Source organism: Thunnus thynnus, chromosome 12 (assembly GCF_963924715.1).
Source record: "Thunnus thynnus chromosome 12, fThuThy2.1, whole genome shotgun sequence".
Classification (NCBI taxonomy): domain Eukaryota; kingdom Metazoa; phylum Chordata; class Actinopteri; order Scombriformes; family Scombridae; genus Thunnus; species Thunnus thynnus.
This window is the reverse complement of record NC_089528.1, coordinates 31,385,648-31,409,446: the sequence shown is the minus strand read 5'-3', so window position 1 is coordinate 31,409,446 and position 23,799 is coordinate 31,385,648. Positions and strand designations below refer to the sequence as shown.

General features: G+C 37.5%; 2 protein-coding genes across 2 annotated transcripts; both read left to right on the top strand.

The window, feature by feature from the left end:
* On the top strand, nucleotides 1-5,769 carry LOC137193464 (immunoglobulin lambda-1 light chain-like). Its single transcript, XM_067604688.1, has 6 exons — nucleotides 1-43; nucleotides 136-462; nucleotides 2,393-2,434; nucleotides 3,964-4,272; nucleotides 4,406-4,465; nucleotides 5,378-5,769. Exons 1-6 carry the CDS (start codon nucleotides 1-3, stop codon nucleotides 5,524-5,526), a joined length of 930 nt encoding a protein of 309 aa, XP_067460789.1. The 3' UTR covers nucleotides 5,527-5,769.
* Nucleotides 5,770-6,472: 703 nt separating this feature from the next.
* Nucleotides 6,473-23,714, top strand: LOC137193537 (uncharacterized). Its single transcript, XM_067604747.1, has 6 exons — nucleotides 6,473-6,551; nucleotides 7,769-7,867; nucleotides 7,960-8,040; nucleotides 21,818-21,898; nucleotides 22,709-23,008; nucleotides 23,124-23,714. Exons 1-6 carry the CDS (start codon nucleotides 6,473-6,475, stop codon nucleotides 23,384-23,386), a joined length of 903 nt encoding a protein of 300 aa, XP_067460848.1. The 3' UTR covers nucleotides 23,387-23,714.
* The last annotated feature ends 85 nt before the right edge of the window (nucleotides 23,715-23,799 follow it).

Sequence of the window (23,799 nt, the reverse complement as noted above, 5' to 3'; positions counted from 1 at the left end):
ATGCTTTTCCTCCCAGCTGCTGCTCTGTGCTGTCTGTGTTCAGGTGAGTGTTTCCAGCCAATCAGGAGCCAACAAACTCAACCTTTAACAAACACTGTCACACTCACCTTCATCTGTGTGTCTGTTTCTCTACAGCGCTGGTTGCCATGGCAGCAGACCTGATTCAGGATGATTTAACATTGACCAGGAGAGTTGGTGAAAACGTCTCCTTCAGCTGTGGAGGAACTGACCAGTGTTTGTTTGATGAAGTATTCTGGTACCAGAAGAAAGACACAGAAACATTCACAAGGATTCTTTATATTGACAAGAGTAATGGTAAAATAGATAATAGTTACAATCATCCTCAGAAAGATGATTTCTCAGCTGTAAATAAAGAGAACGGCTGTGAGTTGCAGATCCAGACAGTTAAACTCTCACATTCAGCCACCTACTACTGCGTCTGTTATAAGAGAGATACCCACAGTGAGAAATGATCCCTGCAGCCTGAACAAAAACCTCCAGATGAACAGATGTCAAACAGTGTTTGTGACAGGAAGAGAGCAGTAAACCACAGCCCAGGTTCACATATTTCACCTCCATCTCAGCCAGAGTCACTAACAAACTGAGCTGAGGACTAAATGTTTGTCTGTTGGTGTCAGGATTTTGATTTAAACATTATATTTCATTGATATTATTTATCAGCTATTTCAGCAGGTTTCCTGTTGTTCCACACAGTGAGAACAAAGGAGCAACACAGAAGCACAATGATACAACAAGATGAAGACAAACAAACAAACAAACAACAATATAACACAGATAAAACAGACAAATAATGGAGAGATCAAAAGTGAAACTTTATTAACTTTTGATTTAATAACAAAAATTGAGAAAATAATAAATAGAAAAAGATGTTTGACAGAGTTGAAAGTTTGAGATGAAGATAAAAATGGTCTTCTTTGACCTGCTGCTGGAATAAAGTTCATTCCTCCTTCACAATAATAATCTGCTGTTAATGAAAACACATCCTGTGGCTCTTTCACAATAGAAGTCTTCAGGCAGGATTCTTCACGTCACATCTTTGAGCAGATTTCAACAGATAATTTCACTTTAGTAAAAGATTCAACACAATTCTTGGATTTATGACAATTTCCCCTCAACAGAAATGTGGTAAATGTAAATGGATTTTGCTCTGTGAGCAGCTGAGAAACGAGAGAAACGACAGCAGACACTGTTTGTTTCTTTTAACACGACCACCATCATTTCCTGACTTTAACCACGTGTTTATTATTGTAACCATGACGACACCGCTCCCCTCATCTTAAGGAGGAAGTCATTTTAACCCAAACCATGATCTTTACCTAAACCTAACTAAACCTTAACCACAGGTTCTGATGTTTACTGTCCATATTCTAAGACAAATGGCTCCACTACAGCATTTACTATTAGAAATTTAATCCTTTATGTGATTCAAAATGTTAAACATCAATTGATTGACAAGCAAACAAAAACTACGGCTCCTATGAAAATGTACCTGCATGGCAGCACAGGTACTAATGTCATCCTAACTTGGTTTAGTTCATAATACTCAACAAATCTCCTCAAATATGAACTTTACAACTTTTGAACTTTCATTTTTTATTTAACAAAACAGTAAAGTTGCAGCCGGACAGATAAACAATGAGCTGAAACTCACTATAAAGCTCCGTAAAGCCGAGAGGAGCTGCAGAGTCACTGATAATTCTCTGTAGGTTCATCACTACGAGCCACGACCAACACATTACACACTGACACATCATGGTTATTATAAAAATATTGATTATAGCAGCTTTAAGTAATTTGCATCATTACAAATGTCAGTTTGATTTTAAATGAGTTCTTAGTTGAGTTTAAATGTTGACCTGATGGTGGCGCTAGAGGAAAAGTCAGAGGATCAAAGTTATTATAATTCATCCTGAGGGGAACATGAATATTTCTACTAAATTACATGACAATCCATCCAATAGATGAAAAGATATTTCAGTCTGGACCAAACATGTCAACCTGCTGGTGGCGCTAGATTCAAAGTTAGAATCAATCAAGTCAAATAAATAATTGAATCCTCTGGGGACCGTGAACGTCTGCACAACATTTAATGAACAATCCATCCGTCCTTTGATCCACAATCAGATCCAATGGATCTGCACTTAAGTGGTGGACCGACCAACCGACTGACATTAGCATCCATATAGTCACACTGCTAATGTGGCTAAAATCAAATAAAAGAAGAGACAGTCATGTTGATATGAACATTAGAGAAACACATCATGGAGATGAAATATGATACTGGTTCATAATTTGGATTCGTTCACCTCAGCTGACACATTCAACAGCAGACAGGTTTTTGTCACAGTCTCATTCACTGTGGGAGGAACAGACTACTACTGGATCTTTGTCTCTGGAACTAAACTGTATGTAGGTAAGACTAAACTTTCATTTTCCTTCAGTTGTTTTATTGAACAAGTTGAAAATGTGTTTTTAGTTTTAGTTTCTGCTGCTTCAGGCTTTACATGTTAGTTTTTTCATATTTAGTAGAGAATTCTTGATGCAGCCATTCTTCCATAAAACTAATCAATAACTCCTGAAAAGAGCTTCAAATCTCACTGCACACCACAAGTTCTTCTTTATTTATGCATCACATCAAAGTTTGTTTACAGCCAAAAAGTCTGATATCAGTAATGTTACAAATAAACAGTATTTAATAATCTCACTGATTCAGCAGCAGCTCCTGTTTATTAAAAACAAGATGATATATGATGTGAAACATCATTTAATAAATGTTCCTAAATGTCATTTTAGAAGCAAATAGTGATAAATATTTTGTGTGTTAAATATACAGTATATATTTGTAAATGGTAAAATGTATCTCATGATAATTGTGTGTTTATGATGATAAATATGTCTTTTAGTGGAAGATAAATTAATGCATGAAGGCAAACTCATTTTAAATGTGTGATGAAGCTAAATATAATTTATAGATAAAATGTATAATTGTATATCTTAATCCATATTTAATATAAATCATATTGGTTTATGAAATCAACATGATGTCAAATATATGATGTTAAAAATATTTTAGAAAGTGTTTGATAGAAAATATAATGAATCAGATAATTTACATGTTGTCATTTAATTAAGAATATATATTATTATATTATATTTTATTTACATATCTGAACATGTTGTGGTAATTGTGTTTTATATAAAAGCTAAAACTGAAAAAAAGTTGTTAAAAGTATTGATGTATTGTGTGTCTGATTAGAGTAAATTATATGCTGGTAAATATACTTCATATAAACACTATAATCATTTACAAATGTAACATAAATATAATATATTTTAACCGAGTAATAAAACTATACTTTAAATTTTACTAAGACAAATGTCATCATATTATATTATATTATATTATATTATATTATATTATATTATATTATATTATATTATATTATATTATATTATATTATATTATATTAGACGTATCTGAACATGGTAGTCGTGGTGGTGGTAATATTGTTTTAAGTAAAAGATAAAACTCATGTTAAAATTATTTATTGATTTTTATTAATTAAAGTATATGTTGGTAAATATATTTTATATAAAACACTGTAATCATCAGCAAATGTATTTTATATGAAGCTGTTATGTCATGATATATTTTATATTTTATAAACTCTATTATATTAGTAACTAATGTTGTGGTAATTATTGATAAAGTGGTAAATGATGTTTTAATCTTTATATATGACATATGATGAGCTTCCATGATGCTTTAGTTTGATATGATTATTGATACAGTGTCCAGTAGATGATGTTTGTGGTGTATTGATGAGTAGTTTAGTGATCATGTAGTTTCCAGGATCAGACTGAATGCAGTGCAGTGCTGTAAGCTGCTGTTGACTGTGTGAATGTGTGTCTGTGCTGCTTGTTGCTGCTGTCAAACTTCAGTTGAGCAGGTAGTGAAGCCCGTGGTGAGCGTGTACCCAGCAGCATCCAGAGCCCACCTGGAGGGGAAGAGCTCCCTGCTGTGTCTGGCCTCAGCCATGTCTCCTCCTCTGGTCCAGTTCTCCTGGAAAAGACAGAAGAAGAACGGCCCGCTGGAGAATCTGACCTCTGCTGAGGGACAGCAGCTGGAGCTCAGAGAGCCGGGACGCACCGTTGCCATCCTGCTGCTCAATCAGCAAGAGAACAGCACATATAAATACCACTGCTACGTCAAGCACGAGGGGGGAACAGTGGAGGCCCAAACAGAACAAGGTAATGAAGGCTTGGTGACTGTGTTCAGCAGTGATTCAGCTTCATCTGGAGACGCTGTCAGAGAGAGCAGAGGAGCAGAGCACTGACATTTCTCACTGCAACTCCAAACATTTGACTCCTTTTGTGTTTTCAGCAGCCTCCTGTCCTCCAGAGAGAGAGCCAGCAGACCTGCCAGCTCTGCAGCAAGCTGACTGTAAGATCACCTGCTGCCTCTCTGCATGCTCTGACAGCTCCAATGTCCTGCTGCAGTTAGGGCTGCATATCAGTCTGTTCACTTTCTGCTCATCATTGAAGGATTTAAACATACACTCCCTGATTCTGTTAGAGTGTCCCACAGCACAACAAGTCCCACTGAGAGAGCTTTCACTTCACAGGCTGACAAATAACATTTTTTGGGGCGCTATACTTAGTTTTAGGCCTCGAGGGTGATAGAACAAGTTTAGGGAGTATATCTTAAAGCTCCACTAATCAATAGTTTTATATTAAGAATGAATCTAATGACTAAATGAGCTTTTTAGCCTCTTTTAGCTCCTAGTTGTGGTTTTGCAGCACATTTCCTGTCTGCTTCAGTTTCAGTGTTTCCAGCAGCAGCAGCTGTTTCCTGATAAACCCACTGTACACTACCTGCCCAGCAGCAAACAGCAGACAGACCATAATATGTCAGAGAGGAGTTTGTTAGCTTGTTGTGGAGTTCTTCTGCCCCCAAGTGGTGAAAACTTCAAATCTATAGTAACCTGTGTGTTTTTAAACAGTATTTGGACTTTGCTTTTTATCCTTCAGTGATTTTAATTGTTATAAATTGTAGTTAGTTGTGGATTCAAAAGTTATTTTAAGTTGAAAACAGGAAATCAAATCCTGTTTGGGGCCCCTAAAAAGCTGGGTCCGGCCCTGACTTGTTGTATTTAATAAGGGCCTTTGAGCTGTCAGTCAAACTGTAGTCGACCCCTGTCTTCATGTAAAGCTGGTCGTCCCGTCTGGAAAAGTCCAAGTTCTACTGAAGAAAATGTGATGATATTGTGATGAAATGTCCACAGTTGAACAGACTGAAACAGTGTGGAGAGAAGACTGACCTGTGTGTGTGTGTGTGTGTGTGTGTGTGTGTCAGTGTCCTTCCAGTCTCAGTACCAGGTGAAGCTGCTCTGTGTGCTGTACACAGTGCTGATAGTGAAGAGTCTGGTGTACTGCTGTGGACTCTCTCTGCTGATGATCCTCAGAAACAAGGGACCGTCCACCAACTGCACACATGCTGACTGACTGTTTTCTGCTCGCCTTTTCTCACCATCACATCTCATCAATTCATCTCATTTATCATTTTGATCAGTTTTCACAAATGTCACTTATGACGTGTTGTGGTTGGTTTTACTTTTTCTCTCTTTATGCACAAGTTAGATACAGTTGTGCTAAATATATAAATACATATATACACATATATATTTACAAATTAAACCTTAACAGTTACTTTTTTAGCTCAGGTTTGTTTTGTTTCCCACTTTTAACTCTTACTTGTATTATACAAAAAATAAAAATAAACATAGAAAACATAATTTAGTTTTTAGAATTTTTCAAACCTTTATTACATTTATTATTTCGTGTTTAATACATTCTGCAAAGTTAGATTTGTCTTTTTAATTCATAACTTTGATATTCTTAATAAACTGTAACATCACAGTGTCTGTGTTTTATGAAGTTCTTTGTTTTTGTTGATTTTCCTTCAAAAAAGGGTTCAAATTTGTGTCTCTGAACTGATTTAATGTGTTATGCCCCAAAATATACAGTATATTTGCAAATAACACCTGAACAGTTACTAATTATATAATTTTATTGCAGTGTTATAATGCTCTAGTTTATTCCCAATCAATAGTAACTTCTCAATGAACAATAAAAAACATATGATTAAATAAGAACTATGGTTAAATATTTTACACCTTTCATTTTTTATTTAGTTGATTATCTTGTTGTTGTAACTTATCATACAATTGTTATTTTTAAATGTGATTATTTCAATAATCTGTCTAGTTATTTGCAAATTGGTTGAATTTTCTTTTATTATAGATTTTCTAATATTAGAATTACATTTGAATATATTTAACTAAAATGGAAGGAGTCTCTGTCTGTCTGTATGTATGTGTGTCCTTCGATTTTCTCTACAACAGTTCATCCGATCGACTTCACACTTGTCTGGTGTTTTGCTGAGGACACAATGAAGTGCAGTGTCGAGTGTGAAGTTGTTTGGATGAGCGGTTCTCGAGAAATCCGCAAGCAGCAACACCAGAGGCCAAGTAATCAACCCATTCATAACAGACATATTTTGAACAAGCACTGCACTAGTACAAATTAATATTAGAATATCAGAATTAAAAGCAACTTTAAAAAATAAAGATCTTAATGAATCTGAGAACAGACATTTTTTAAAACCTTTTTTATTTAAAAGCACGTGAAATTGAACTTTGATTTATAAACTGATATTCAGTAGCAGATAATATTGTGAAATTTTATTAAAGATATTGGATTATACAGAATGGCGGTAAAAAAGATTCATTCATTAGACTACAAATAGCCTCTAAATGATTGTAACTGTAACACAAATATTCAGATCAGACTAAAATGATGTATGTTGTGCAAAACATTTACAGTGGAAAAACATATTTGGATCATATTTAAGTAATATTTAGTCTAAATATCTTATATATTTTATTTTATATATTCATATTGTATATAGAATGTATATGTCAAATAATCGGGCTGTTTAACTGCAGGGCGCAACATGTGGAAAAATAAATGACACTAAAATAACAAAAAAAGAATGAAAAATGATGAAATTACATCCAGCTGTTTTTTCCTACAGAGGTGAAAAGTAAATAAGTACATTTACTCAGTTAATGTACTCAAGTACAGTTTTACAGTACTTGTATTTAACTTGAGTTTTTCCATTTTAAACTACTTTAAACCTCTACTACACAACACTTCAGAGGAAAATATTGTGTTTTTGTTGCTGTAGTTACTTTTGAGATTAATATTTTAAATTTAAATTAAAAAAAAAGATATGGTAACTTAAAAAATACAATAAATCAGTAAAGCAGTGTGTAGTTGTGTCTCCTCATGTTGCAGATGGGTTGTTATCAGTTCCACCAAAGAGACATGTAGATGACACCTGACTTTAAACTCTTCTGAACCCTCCGGTGGCTTCATCTTCACAAACTTACCCTCAGAACTTTATTTTTAATTCTAGTAGAGATCACAAAGCTTCCAAAAATACCAAATCTGTCAATTTGAGGAAATGTGTCTAAACTCAGTGTTAAAAGAGAACGTCAATGAATGCATGATACCATCAGATGATGCAGGAAATTCAATTTATTTATTAAACTGAAATGTAAAACCACACAGCAGCAGCAGCAGCCTTATCTGTCCGCCGCAGGGGCTGATGGGAGGTTTGAGGAGCTGTTAGAAACCACGACGCCCTCGTCTGATCTCACAGCTCGTCCTTGTTTGGCCTCAGCTGCATCAGAGCGCCACTTCTCCCCAGGTTCACCAGAGGAAACACCACTGCACAAAATGCTTTTCCTCCCAGCTGCTGCTCTGTGCTGTCTGTGTTCAGGTGAGTGTTTCCAGCCAATCAGGAGCCAACAAACTCAACCTTTAACAAACACTGTCACACTCACCTTCATCTGTGTGTCTGTTTCTCTACAGCGCTGGTTGCCATGGCAGAAGAGCTGATTCAGGAAGATTTAACATTGACCAAGAAAGCTGGTGAAAAAGTCTCCTTCAGATGTAAAGGAACTGATCAGTGTGGTGGTACAAATGTATACTGGCTCCAGAAGGAAGACACATCAACATTCACAGTGATTCTACATATTGATAAGAATAATGGTAAAATTGATAGAGGGTACAATCATCCCCAGAGAGATGATTTCTCAGCTGCAAGAAAAAAGAACGGCTGTGACTTGGTGATTAAAATTAAATCCTCACATTCAGCCACCTACTACTGCGCCTGTTATAAAACTGGCTCCCACAGTGAGAAATGATCCCTGCAGCCTGTACAAAAACCTCCAGATGAACAGATGTCAAACAGTGTTTGTGACAGGAAGAGAGCAGTAAACCACAGCCCAGGTTCACATATTTCACCTCCATCTCAGCCAGAGTCACTAACAAACTGAGCTGAGGACAATTTTCTTGTTTTGCTGCTGTCAGTGTTTGTTAATATTGTTTTTTTTAAAATGTTGATCAGGTATTTCAGAAGGATTCTTGTTGTTCCACACAGTGAGAACAAAGGATGAATACAGAACACATGGATGCTTCTTTGACCTTCTGTTGCAATAAAGTTCACGCCTCCCTCACAATGCTAATCTGCTCTAAATGCCAAAACTTCCTGTTGCTCCTTCACAATAAAAACCTTCTTGTGCCCTTCCCTATACATCTATCAGCAGATTTCATAATATGAAGTCACTTACATTACTCATGGGTGTAGATTTGAGTGAGGACAGAAGGGACATGTCGCTATCAATGTCAAGGTGTTGCTGAATTGTCCCTACCAACATTTTCACCGATCTCAAACATCTTTTCATTTTAACTTGACATGATGTTAACAATAAGATCTCTGCAGAGTTTCCAGGTTTGTGTGTTTTATGCAAAAAGTGGGTTATTATGATAAAGAGTGAAAAAACGTGATATGGGGGATCCCTGACCTGATGATCTGGCAACACAATGTCAAGCCGTTTTGCACATCGTTGACAAGCAGCAGCTCAGCGGCAGCAGCAGCAGAGTAGACATACAGATACACTCACATCCAAAGATTTATAAACAACAAAAGCAGCTGGCAGTCATTCATTTTCAGTGAAAGCTGGTGACGAAGGGCTTCAGACGCCTTGGCAGCAGTGAGCAACGCGATGCCAGAGCCAAGAACGACGAGTTGAAGTTGAGCAGAGTTTAACTATATGCAAATTAGCAGCGACACCGCTGAAGCAGCAACCAATTGCAGATAGGGATTTGATTTTCCACCCATAGCAACCACTGTACTAAAGTTCCTGGCAAACATCTGTTCCATTCCATATTGATTGACTGATTTATTGACAATGTACAGATTGAAACATTGAGAGCAGCACTGCACTGCACCAGCAGTTAGCTTGTAGCTAGTTTGCATGTGTAGTCCCCAACAAAAAACATACAACAGCACAACAACAAACAGTACAAAGCAAAAAAACAAACAAAAAAAACACACACACAGAACACACCATACAAAATACAAAACTACACACAGAACATCACATACACCCACAATATCAATTAGAACTTGTCAAATTTAAATCAAGACCATAGATGGAGTTTAGACTCAATGGTCACAGCTGATTGGTCTCTTGTAGATTTTTTTAATTTGGCCTTGAATGTATTGATTGAACTACAGTTCTTCACATCATCGGGTAGGGCATTCCACTGAGTTGTGACTTTCACAGAGAAAGCTGACTGCCCAAATGCAGTGCGACGAAATGGTCTGATACAATCTTGTATAGAGGATATTCTGGAGGATCTAATAGAACTTACTGAGCGAGTGTACACAAAGTCACATAGTGGAGGAGGGACCAAACCATTTAAAACTTGGCACAAATTTGAGAATAATCTAAAATTGTCAAATTGTATTTCTCCAGAACCCTACAGTGATGGAAATGCATTGGCTTTTTGTCCAGAGTTTTAAGAGTTTGTTTATATAAGGACTCAAGAGGTCTTATGGCTGTTTCTCCAACCTGCCCCCAACATGTGATGCAATAAGACATATGGGAAAGAATCATAGCTGCATAAATATCTTGGCTGCGTCCGAGAGACAGTTTCTAATATGTCTAAAATTTGCTAAGTTGTACTTTATGGTTTTAACTGTTTTTTTAACATGTTTCTTAAAGTTCAAATTTGGATCCAGTGTCACACCAAGATATTTCAAATCAGTAACTATGTCAATTTTTTCACCTTTGATGAAAATATCAGCATTAGGAGGTTGCATCATAGTCTTAGAGAAAAACATACCCTTTGTCTTGTTTACATTTAGACTCAGACATGTTTGATCAAGCCAATTTGTGATCCTTTCCAATGCAATTGTTAGCTTTGCAGCAGCTAACTCAGCTGTTTTTGCATGTGTGTACACAACAGTTTCATCTGCATACATTTGTAGTTCTGCATCATGACACTGTTGAGGGAGATCGTTAATATATAGGCTAAATAATAGGGGACCTAACACTGACCCTTGAGGAACACCCATTGTGCACTTCATGTTACTGGACAGTGTGTCAACAACTTTAATACATTGTCTCCTATTAGATAAATATGAAGACATCCATGCCAGTGCTCTAGATGAGATGTTAAATTTAGAGAGTTTCGATATTAAAAGATCATGATTGACTGTGTTGAATGCTTTACGCAGATCTAAAAATACAGCACCAACTACTCCTCCTTTGTCAAGTGTCGATTTAATTTGCTCTACTAAGTGCAAGGTAGCAGTTTCGGTGGAATGATTTGCTCTAAAGCCAAATTGCATACAATGTAGACCAAATTGTTTGTATTAAGAAATGTTGTCAATTGTTTAATGACAACTTTCTCAGCAACCTTTGAGAGTACTGGCAGTATTCTTATTGGTCTGTAGTTACTGGCTTCAAGGCGGTCTCCAGATTTAAAAATAGGCGTGACAATGGCACATTTCCAGTCATCAGGAAAGGTGCTGTCTTTAAAAGATAATTAATTAAATGAGCAATAGGGGGAGTTAAAATATCTTTGTGTGATTTGACAAACATGGTGTCGAATTGGAAAGCATCTCTACTTTTGGAGCTTTTTAAGGAGCTGATGATTTTGTTTACTTGTAACTCATTAATTTCTACCAGCTCAAAAACCTTATACCATCCATAGGAACAATATCCAGTTTCCTTTTCGTAATTTTTTTTCCTAACTCATTTACAGACTCAAGAAAAAAATTATTAAAGACAGAAGCAACAGTAAGATGATCTTCAATTAACCTTCCCTGTACTTTGAGTTTAAAATCTCCTAAAAATTTTGGGTCCCTCCTTGTGAGATTATCAATGTTTTTCCAGATCAATTTACTGTTGCCTTTTGCCTCATTCAAAATAATGAGATAAAAACGAGATTTAGATTCTCTTAGCTCTTGGATAACTTTGTTCCTTAAACCTTTATAAAGCAGCATGTCGGTGTCTCTTCTAGTTTTAATGGCCTTCCTTAGTGCAGCATCTCTAGATTTCATTAGTTACCACAAATTTTCATTAAACCACGGTAAATTGTTTTTATTTTTAGATTTTATCTGTATCCTCACATTAAATCTTTCCCTCACAGAGTTGATTCTGTGAGTAAAAGTATCACAGCCATAGTCCAGATCATCAGAGGACAGTACATCACCCCAGTTCAAGCTGTTAAATTCATTGGTAAATTCTTCTTGCTTAGCTCTGGGTATGCATTGATGGATCATTGTCTTAGTTGCCGTGGTCTTAAATCTACTTTTAGTCAGTTTTCTGGCACATAGGGTTAGGTTATGATCTGATAAGCCAGTGATTAAATTATAACTTTTAGTTATTCTTTCTGGTTGTAAATATTAGATCAATTTGTGTACTGGAGCATTTTGCTGGATCATTGTTCTAGTTGGAATTTCTCTGTGATCATTTTAATTCTTTCCTCTTAGTTTTATCCTCCCAGTTCACATTAAAATCACCCATAAGTAATAATTCTTTGTTGAGATTACACTCTTTCAAGACTTCTGTTAGTTGATCGTAGAAAGTGTCATCTGCAGAAGGGGGCCTCTAGACACCTATGATGTTAAAAGACATTTGTTGGGATAACATTATTTTTATCCCAACATATTCTAACGTGTTACCCGCATTATAAACCACAGGTTCACATTTGATGTTGTCTCTCACATAAAAAAGCACCCCTCCTCCTCTTCCATCAGGTCTGTATCTTCTGAAACATTGGTATCCAGGCACCATGAACACACTTGCAGGAGTTGTTTGTTTCAACCATGTTTCAGTCAGACAGAGAAAGTCCAGATTTGAGTCAGACACATGATGAGTTAGCTGATTGCTCTTTGCAGTAATGCTTCTGATGTTAAAATGTCCACCGATTAGCCCCTTTGGTTTCAGCTTCGGGTCCCATAAGACTTTTGCATGATTGACAGTTTGGAAGGTTTTGAATAACCTCTGCCTCCTCACTGCAGGGTTTCGACACACAGTGGTGTCAGCAGCAGGTTTTATGAGAGAGACACTGGACCTATCGCGGTTTCTACAGCCCGGTAGCGAAAAGTTATTCATTGAGCCATCATGCCTTGTGTTAACAAAGTTTAGTCTGTTAAGGGAGAAGCCCGGCTTAGAAAATTGTTGCTCATTCATCACTGGCACCAGAGGAGTCCCAGACACATTCAGGCACAAATCAGAATCGAAGTTCTGAAGCACTCCAGGGGTCACTGATCCAGGATTTAGCTGAACATCTCTGGAGAGCAGGATCAGCATGAAGAGGAGACCTGCTCTTCACTGAAATGGGGTGGCAGATGACCGGTCCACTGGATCAGTGATTCGCTCTGGTACCTGGGCTCGCCTGTGCCGCAGGACAGAGGAATAGATTGCAAAATATCCCAGTAAGTTATGATGAAACTCACTGTAGGAATGTCAACTGGCCATTAGCCAGCATTTGTCCCAAGCTCAATCACTTGGTGTCCCAGTTGTTTTCCATCAATGTTGAATGCTCTGGTCAGACAGACATGTACAGCCAATACAGAAATGAGTACAAACAGTAGTCCAAAGAGAACTCCATGAAACACAGCCCAGGTGTTTTTGCTGATGAAACACTGATTTGAACTTGACGCAAGGTTTGACAGGCATGCTCTGTGGTACGATAAACGGCCTCAAAGGACAGTCCTATGTAGCAATCCCATTCAGGATCCTGGTGGCCAGAGGGTAGAAGCTCCTCTTAAGCCCCTCAGCACCGGCCCAGTGCACCTGGAACCTCCTCTTGACCTCAGCGGGGAGAAAAGGCCGCCATCCGGGCGGTTAGGAACCCCAGAAGATCCATGTGTCCAATATCGTTTCCTTCGATGTTGAGATGGATGTACAGATGGTCTTACTTGATGTTTAATCTGATGTTTATGTTTAAAAACCTGGACTGGCCTGGTAGAAGGGTTGGCAGGGGGATGAGCTGACCATCTCCCCATCCCGATGAGTGACCCCCAGTCATATGCCATCACTTCTTAAGTCCAGGGTGCACAGAGTGGCTCCAGCATATGTGGATTACATTACCAGAAAGGATCCTTTAAGTTTTCTTCTTGCTTTGTTTTCAACAAATACTCTTCTGTTAGCTTCTTTAGTGCTGTATTTCCTTTGGAATATATCAATATATCATGTTGACAATGGAAGAGAAATCCGGCTTCCCGGAGCTATACGATTCGTCATTGTTTGTTTACCGTGACATGAACAAAACTAGCCTATAATGCTTTATTCCATAGGCTACGCGGCCATGATTTTGAAAGTAAAACAGCATTTTTATTTTTTAATTAACAGAAATATAGACTAGGCACATTTTCTTGCTAAATAATACACAGTGGAAACACGAAACATTGTATATTTTATCATCCCTGTCAAGTTCATGGCCAGGCTGCCAAATAGCTCTACTACAAACTTGATATTGGCCACAACTGAAAATTTAAAAAAAATAGCGCTGCTTGAATGACCCGTCCCCTGCCGTGCACTGCTACGGGCTGGCAGTGAGCGGCCACAAATCAGAGCAACCGCTGCTGCTCATGAATATCTTGGTGTGAGGGCCCAGTAACTAGTAGCCTATGCATGAATGAGAACAGGTTGGTCTTTTCAGTCCTAACTCTAACCCAAGCACTTCAGGACTTCCTCCAAGCCTGTAGTAATGCTGTAGATTGTCAGCAGTATTCTAATCACTGAAGGTGACTCATTTTGGTCACTATTTCCACTAAAAAAGAAAAAAACACAAACAAACAAAAAGCTTCATTTTATATCTTAGGCCTTTTAAGTGCTCTCTGAAACTGGGCCTGGGATGGCTTGTGTCCATGACATGAGAAAGTCAAAACTTTGCTGTAGAGCTAAACCAAATACATCTTTGGAAAGGTCTCGGCCTGGAGAGCCTGAAGGCTTATAACTCAGCAACAAAAGGGGCTGAAGACATGAAACCAACTGTTATAGAGAGCTCTTGGCCTCAGCTACCATGTGATTATAGTCAACAACTGGGGGCACTGTCAAATATGGGTAAAACATGGTTAAAATTAATTTTCAACCATTTAACAATCAGATATTTAATATCCGATTACACAAATATGTTTAACATTGCCTTAAACTCCACAGTGTATTCCCAATTTAGTATTTACACCTTCCAGTTCAAGGAGGAACACTAATATTTTTTAAAAACTACAAGGATAGTCTTAAAACATATAGGAAGGCCATCTGCCATTCCAGAGCCTATTACTTATCATTAATAGAGGAGAATAAAAACAGCCCTAGGTTTCTATTCAGCACTTTGGCCAGGCTGACAAAGAGTAATAACTCTTTAATGATAAAATTATAACTATTAGAGACAAAAGTCAACACCTGTTGCCCTAAACAGGCACCGATTTATCCACAAACACAGGACCCTTAGAAACAGCTGTAAAATCTGACATATATTTAGGCTGTTTTTCTCCAATTGACCTTTCTGAATTAACTTCAACAATTTCTTCATCCAAACCATCAACCTGTCTCTTAGACCCCATCTCAACTAGGCTGCTTAAGGAAGTCTTGCCCTTAATTAGCACTTCTTTACTAGATATGATCAATCTGTCTTCATAGGCTATGTACCACAGTCCTTTAAACCTCTTCTTAAGAAGCCTACTCTTGATTCAGGTGTCTTAGCCAACTATAGACCTATATCTAACCTTCCATTTCTCTCTAAGATCCTTGAGAAAGCAGTCACCAATCAGTTGTGTGACTTTCTACATAACAATAGTTTATTTGAGGATTTTCAGTCAAGATTTAGAGCGCATCATAGCACAGAGATAGCACTGGTGAAAGTCACAAATGATGCATCAGACAAAGGATTTCTCTCTGTACTTGTCTTGTTAGACCTCAGTGCCGCATTTGACACAATTGATCATCACATCCTATTACAGAGACTGGAACATTTAAAGGAATTAAAGGAACTGCATTAATCTGGTTTAAGTCCTATTTATCAGATCAATTTCAGTTTGTACACGTTAATTATGAATTCTCCATGAAGGCAAGAGCTAGACACGGAGTTCCACAAGGTTCTGTACTTGGACCAATACTATTCACCTTGTATACGCTTCCTTTAGGTAATATTATTCGGAAACACTCCATAAATTTTCATTGCTATGTAGATGATACCCAAATATATTTATGAATGAAGCCAGATGACACTTATCAGTAAACTCCAAACATGCCTTAAGGACATAAAGACCTGGATGACCCGCAATTTCCTGCTACTAAACTCAGACAAAACATTATTGTGCTTGGCCCTAAACACCTTAGAAACACATTAACTAATGATATAGCTCTCTAGATGGCATTACCCTGGCCTCCAGCACCACTGTAAGGAATCTGGGAGTTATTTTTGATCAGGATATGTCCTTTAACTCCCACATGAAACAAATTTCAAGGACTAGGACTGCCTTTTTTCACTTACATAATACTGCAAAAATCAGGCACATCCTTGCCCAAAAAGATGCAGAAAAAATAGTCCACGCATTTGTTACCTCTAGGCTGGATTATTGCAATTCTGTATTATCAGGCGGCCCTAACAAGTCTCTAAAGACTCTCCAGCTGGTCCAGAATGCTGTTGCACATGTATTGACAAAAACTAGAAAAAGATATCATATTTCTACCATCTTAGCTTCGCTGCACTGGCTTCCAGTAAAATCCAAAATTGAATCCAGAATTTAAAATCCTTTTTCTCACCTACAAAGCTCTTAATGGTCAGGCACCATCATATCTTAAAGAGCTCATAGTACCCTAATACCCCACTACAACACTGCGCTCCCAGACTGCAGGCTTACTTGTGGTTCCTTCAGTCTCCAAAAGTAGAATGGGAGGCAGAGCCTTCAGCTAACAGGCTCCTCTCCTGTGGAGCCATCTTCCGGATTCGGTCCGGAGGGCAGACATCCTCTCTACGTTTAGGAGTAGGCTTAAAACTTTCCTTTTTGATAAAGCTTATAGTTAGGGCTGACCAAGCTCACCTTGGACCAGGCCTTGGTTATACTGCTATAGGCCTAGACTGGCGGGGGACTTCCCATGATGCACTGAGCTACTCTCTCCTCCTCTCCATCTGTATGTATTCATATACCATTACTGTATGTTACTAACTTGGCTTCTTCCCTGGAATTCTTCCTGCTTTCTCATCCGCAGGAAACCCCATGGACCAAGCTGTGGCCCTTAGCCATGGGGATGTCCTTCTCCAGCTGTTGCTGCTGTTTGTTGTTGCTAGCCATGTATCTGTTGTTGTTGTTGTTGTTGCTCTTGTTGTTCTGCTTCTTTGTGTCCCTTCCTGTTAAAGGGGAGTTTTTCCTTACCGCTGTCGCCAAGCACTGCTGATGGGGGAATTGTTGGGTCTCTGTAAATTAAAGAGTATGGTCTAGACCTGCTCTATGTGAAAAGTGTCCTGAGATGACTTTTGTTGTGATTTGGCGCTATATAAATAAAATTTAATAAAAATGAAATTGAAATTGAATACATTCCTCAGAGCTGCACCATGCAGCTTGATACAAATCAGCACCAAAGTTGTAGTTCTCCTAGTTGCAAAGTGGGTTGCAAAATAGGGTCGTAAAAAGATATATCTACCGGATATATCAAATATCTAGTACAGCCAAATTAGTAATTACACTGCATCTGGATGATCTATGTTAAGAAAAAGTAAGAATGTTGGTTTATAGCAGATATTTTAGCTAGTATTCTAGAAATGGGTTTTCGGTTGGTGTTCAGTGTTGGCAGGAATTATGCAGTGCTTCAAACTGTGTTTAAGGAGTTTGTTTGTTATGGATTCAAAATGTTTGTTCAGCCACATCATGTATTAAACTGCCTCCTGAATGCTTATCAATATGTTAACAATTGCAGTAGATTAATGCCTAACTTTCCTGCAACTAGAACTGATCTATTGGTTTCTATGGTAACATACTTTGAAAAACAACTGTAACACAGCGAAATAGAGGAAAATACTTCTGAGTGGCGGGTCCTCTGGTCAGCCAATTGCAAAGTTTCAAATTCTGGATTTCAAATTCAATTCGTCCCTGAGAAGCTCTAAAATCTATGTTGTTTTTTTTTGAAAGAACATCATCATACAGTTACATAAAACAACACAAATAACATAACAGCTCAGATACCTACATGACACAAAGACAATTCAGCAGTGTCCATAGCAACTACCATAGCAACAACAGAAAGCTTGCAAGAATCTCCATAATAACAACAAACTAATCATATACATTCACTGAACGAATATCCTGCTAGAAATGTTATCAAAACACATTTTAATGCAGAAACTTAAAATATTACATTTTCCACTGAGAATAAAAGGAATGGCAGCCATGACTTTTTGTTTGAGCAGACAGAAACTTGACAGTAACATTACGTGGATGCAGGCCGATAACAAAGAATAGGCCACAAATATTGTAGGAATCTCACTATTTTAGAGCTGTTATTGTAAAAGTAATACATTTTGCGCTGTGGACCAACGTAGCTATTATACATTTTGATGTGAGACTGGGTTGTTTATTGTAATACAACTGCATTAAACAGCATATGTATACACTATCGATATGAAGATGATGTAATCCTCTTTATATTGCCTCTCTTTGCTCTCTGTGTTGGTTTTCTTCTCACGTGGACCAGAGTCTGTTTGACCAGTGTCCAAAATAGACAACCGTTTGTTTAGTTTTAGTCATTTCTCCATATTGCTAATTCTAAAATTTATAATAATAAAAAGAGTTCCTCCTCTTCTTTATGCTTGTGTGTTTGTGTGTTTGTGTGTTTGTAGCTACATTTTAAGTGCCGTATACTGAACCTCGTAAGTCAATAAGTTTTCCACACCACGTTCCTGCAGATGTGTCACAATAAAAGCCTTGTTAAGAAAGGGATTCTGTCCACTGAAACGCTAGAAGGCTTTTAATTTCAAATGGATACAGGGAGTGTTGAGTTTGTATTAACAGTGTAATGCAGGGCAAATGAGAACGGATCAAAATGTGGCTTCGTACTAAAATATGAGCAATTACTATACTTATCAAACATAGGGAATTAGAAATAAAGGCCTGATACCTGAGGTAAGTAAAGGCTCGGGTCACTATTTGAGGATATATAGACTATGTCTATAAGGGCCATAGCATCTTTTTAAAATATATATTGTATTGTTTGACAGAGTCCTTGCAATTACACCACATACCACTAGGGGTCTGCAGTCCACGGGTTGAGAAACAATGCTGCAGTAGATGACCTAATCAAATTATACTTTGCAATTGGATTTAGCAACAAGGAAATACTCATAATTTTAGCCCAGCATCACCATATTATCAGAAGCATCCTGACTTTGAAGAGACATTCCTGTGAACTGAGTCTATTCAGAAGAAAACAACATAGTGATTTGGATGATGGTGATGACTTTTATGCATCAAAAACTAAAATGCAATGGACAGATGTAAGAATATCACTGGTTACATCTACGGCCAATTCAAATGATATTTGTGGTACAGAAATACGACAGATCATCAATCACTATTCTATTCTATTCAAACACACTTTTTCTTGCAAATGTATGACTTTATAGTCTCAGAGAGTATTCAAATTTTTTTCTCGTAAATTTAAGAATTTAATCTTGAAAATTCTGATTTTTTCCTCAGAATATTACCCTCCCTCCCTGAGCTCCGTAACTTTTTTTTTTAACCTATGATGGCCCTAATACGCTGTTGTAGTTGTCTGTTTCAATCTTTTATGATTTTCTCTAATTTTTATTTAATGACTTTTTCATATGTACTGTCCCCACTTTCTTTCCAAAGAAACCATGTAAATGGTATTTTATGAACAGTAACACTCATTGTTCTCATGTTCTCCTTTCCTCCTTGTGTATGTGTACAGTTTTAAACACGTCTTTTTTTAAATTTGCTGATGAATTGTAAAGCACTTTGAGCTGCATTCTGTGCATGGAAGGTGGTATATAAATGAAGTTCATTCATTCATTCATTCATTCATTCATTCATTCATTCATTTCTGACAGAGTGACATTCATTCATTTCTGCCCCCAGTGGTTGATAAGGCTTTTCTGTCAAAGCTCCAGTAGATGTATTATTATAACACACTGGCTGTTACCAACAGTAAACACAAGTTATCAACAAGGACCAAAATCTAAAGGATTCTAACTTCAAATGACAGTCTGAGGATAAAGTACAAGTCAGGAAGAGTATTTTGACTTTTATGGAGGACACTTTTGTCACACTGAGTGTCTAGGACACTCAGGCTACAGACCGGCTGAATTTCACATTACATATTTATGTTATTTTTCTATTTTTTCACAGCTACTGATCCCGATGTAAAATCATATTTTATTAAACTTACAGACAACATGTTTCATGTATTGGACTGATTAGAAATGTAGCAGGATCCCGCCTCTCTCTACCTCAGTAGGCTGAAATAAAGAGAAATACAACAAAAGAAGAGACAGTCATGTTGATATGAACATTAGAGAAACACATCGTGGAGATGAAATATGATACTGGTTAATAATTTGGATTTATTCGCCTCAGCTGACACATTCAACAGCAGACAGGTTTTTGTCACAGTCACATTCACTGTGGGAGCTGATGACTACCTCATCTTTGGCTCTGGAACTACACTGTATGTAGGTAAGACTAAACTTTCATTTCCCTTCAGTTGTTTTATTGAACAAGTTTACAAGTTTATTTTCTGCAGCTTCAGGATTTACACATTAATTTTCTATAATAATTAGAGAATTCATTGTGCAACCATTCTATCATTAAATAAGCACCAGAAAGGAGTTTGTCTTCATAAAATCTTTAAACTCCTCCAAATACTCAGAGAAACTCAGCACTGATATTCTAATTTCATTCTGTATTCTCATCAGCTGTTGTTCAATGAAACTTCTTCTTTCTCTCCTGAAAGAAATTAAATTCTAGATGAATGATTGTGGAAGATTTTCCTGCTCTGATCATCTGTTGACTTTTTATACACAATCTTGAGATAATTTAAGTAAATTTCATTGATGAGCAGGATTCTTCAGTCTCATACAGATTCAGAGTTGATTTCATTAAGCTCTCAGTCTCAGTCCGTCATTTCATTTACTACATTTCAATGGAAACTACAATCACTAATTTAATCAACATTAAAAAGTATAAAAGTATTTTATTATGGATATATTATGGTATATGGAGTTATGGTATATATGGAGGTAAATATGTTGTTTTTTATAAGATATATTTACTATGATATAAAATGCAGCTTGACTAATGTTAAAAATTGGAGACCATACCAACATCTATATTTGTTTTTTTTTTTTAAATTATTATTATAAAAGAATTGTGACCAAAGTGTGAAATAAGCAGGATATTTTACAGCTGAAAAGTTGTTAGTGCTGTCTGGTGGACAAACTATGTATTACTGGATTATCTTTTTCATCTTTGTTGTGTACATACACAACAAACAGCAATACATGTACATACTGTACATATGTATTGCTGTGCATATGTATAGTTTTTCAATCTCATGTATGATGAAGCATGGCATAAAGTTTAGCGATATATATCATAAAACAGGGGTTCTCAACTGGTCTCACTCTGGGACCCATATTTTCCCATGGTCATTAAGTCACGACCCACTTTTATAGAATTCAAACCAAGAAAATTTATTTTTCAAAAATATCCTTTGAAAACACACGTATGTCACCTTTTTTTTATAACATAAATACATATATTTACATGTACAAAGTGCATTTCAGAGCACATTATTAAGAAACTGAGGAGGACAATAAAAACTGCATGTACACTAAAATAAATATCAAAACTGCACAAAATAAATAAGGCCACAAAATTAGATATTATGGCAAAAATCATAATCACAATTATTTTGGTCAATATTGAGATTACGATTATTTACCACAACATTTACTTTTTGACTCTCATTTTGTTGATTGCCAATGCCGATAAATGCACATATTTTTTTCCACCTGGCTGAGGAGAATATTACACATGCAATCATAGATTGTACTAATGATCAAGACAGACAATATATAAGAGAGGAACTAAGGAAGACTGGAGTTCAGCATTAAAACTTTAATGATCCTGCCAAGTGGGTGGAGCAGTAGTTTTCTTTGACTTTATTAGACAGACAGGATTAATGTGTAGGATTTAATCTTTGGTCCACAGTCCGAGGCAGAGGGTGGCGGTAATACACCTAATACGCTGGTTGCCAACCGCTGATATAAACCAAAAAGGAGAAGAAGAAAAAGGTTTTTCAAACAGAGTGGTACATCTTGTCAGCCGAGGGGTTTTCCATCTGTGCAGCCGAATACCGCAGCACCTCCACGGACTATAACATCCTGACGGCCCAGGTGCTTCCTCCACAGGCTCCACCTCACTCAGCCAGTTTGTTACTCAGGTTAAAGTGGGAAGAAGCAGCGGGTCTGTCGGGCAGCTGAGTGAAGTGGAGTCTGTGGAGGGTAGCCAAAATCGTAATGGAAAATAAGATTCGAGTAATCGCACAGCCCTATTTCATACTCTGAGTTGCAAGCACGTCACTATATATCAAACACTGGGGTTTCTATCCCTTTTTATCCTCAATGTACGAAAATCCACATTTTAAATACTCCGGGTCATATTTTGCTTCGCCATATTGCCTCTGAACGTCAACACAAACTTAAAGTGAACGTCAATCAAATGATGGTTACCATGGCTACGGCGCGAGACTGCTGCACATCTTTCCCTGTCAGAATATATTTTTTTCAAAATAAAAGACAAGTCCAATATCCGATGCGTATTAAATATTATTTATTTATTTTTGACCAGCTGCCCGCGACCCACCCAGAATGGTTCTGCCACCCACTTTTGGGTCGTGAACCACCAGTTGAGAATCACTGTCATAAAATATAGGAGACACAATTTATTCCTATTTTATGATGAAGGTTAATATTCGACATTCTACAAATGTAAATTTATTGTATTTTATATTCTTATTGTTATTCATGAATTATATGTCACAATTTGAATATTAATGAACAGAACTTTTTGTTGTCAACTTTTATCCAGATGAAGATATATGACATATATGAAACCATTAGTTTCCATTTAGTGATCATGTAGTTTCCAGGATCAGACTGAATGCAGTGCAGTGCTGTAAGCTGCTGTTGACTGTGTGAATGTGTGTCTGTGCTGCTTGTTGCTGCTGTCAAACTTCAGTTGAGCAGGTAGTGAAGCCCGTGGTGAGCGTGTACCCAGCAGCCCACCTGGAGGGGAAGAGCTCCCTGCTGTGTCTGGCCTCAGCCATGTCTCCTCCTCTGGTCCAGTTCTCCTGGAAAAGACAGAAGAAGAACGGCCCGCTGGAGGATCTGCCCCCTGCTGAGGGAGAGCAACTGGAGCTCAGAGAGCGAGAACGCACCGTCGCCATCAGAGTGGTTGATCGGGATGCTCTCTACACATATAAATACCACTGCTACGTCAAGCACAAGGGGGGCACAGTGAGGGCCCAAACAGAACAAGGTAATGAAGGCTTGGTGACTGTATTCAGCTTGATTCAGCTTCATCTGGAGATGCTGTCAGAGAGAGCAGAGGAGCAGAGCACTGACATTTGTTTTTCTCTTTTTTTCTGTTTCAGAGGTTTTTGCTCTTCCTCCACCAACACCAGCTCCACCGGCATCACCAACACCAGCTCCATCAGCATCTCCAACACCAGCTCCATCAGCAGAGCCACCAGCAGCTCCACCAGCAGGTTTTGTCCCGTCTCAGTACCAGGTGAAGCTGCTCTGTGTGCTGTACACAGTGCTGATAGTGAAGAGTCTGGTGTACTGCTGTGGACTCTGTCTGCTGATGATCCTCAGAAACAAGGGACCGTCCACCAACTGCACACATGCTGACTGACTGTTTTCTGCTCGCCTTTTCTCACCATCACATCTCATCAATTCATCTCATTTATCACTTTGATCAGTGTTCAGAAATGTCACTTATGATGTGTTGTGGTTAAATTTATGGTTAAGACACAGTTGTCCTAAAACTATAAATACACACACGCACACATACAGTATATTTGCAGTTATTAAGTGTAAATTCTGTAGAATATTAATATCTTGATGCTCTATTTTAATTCCACTTTTAATCATGACTTGTATAATAGTGTAAAATGAAGTTGAATCATTAGCTACCTGGTAGATATTGAAGTGCTTACAGTATTTTTTCTTTCTTGTGTATTTTCTTTTTAATACATTATGCAGAGGGTGGCAGGTTTGTCAAAGTCATTCAGAGAAACATTCTCAATAAACTGAAACATCACAGTT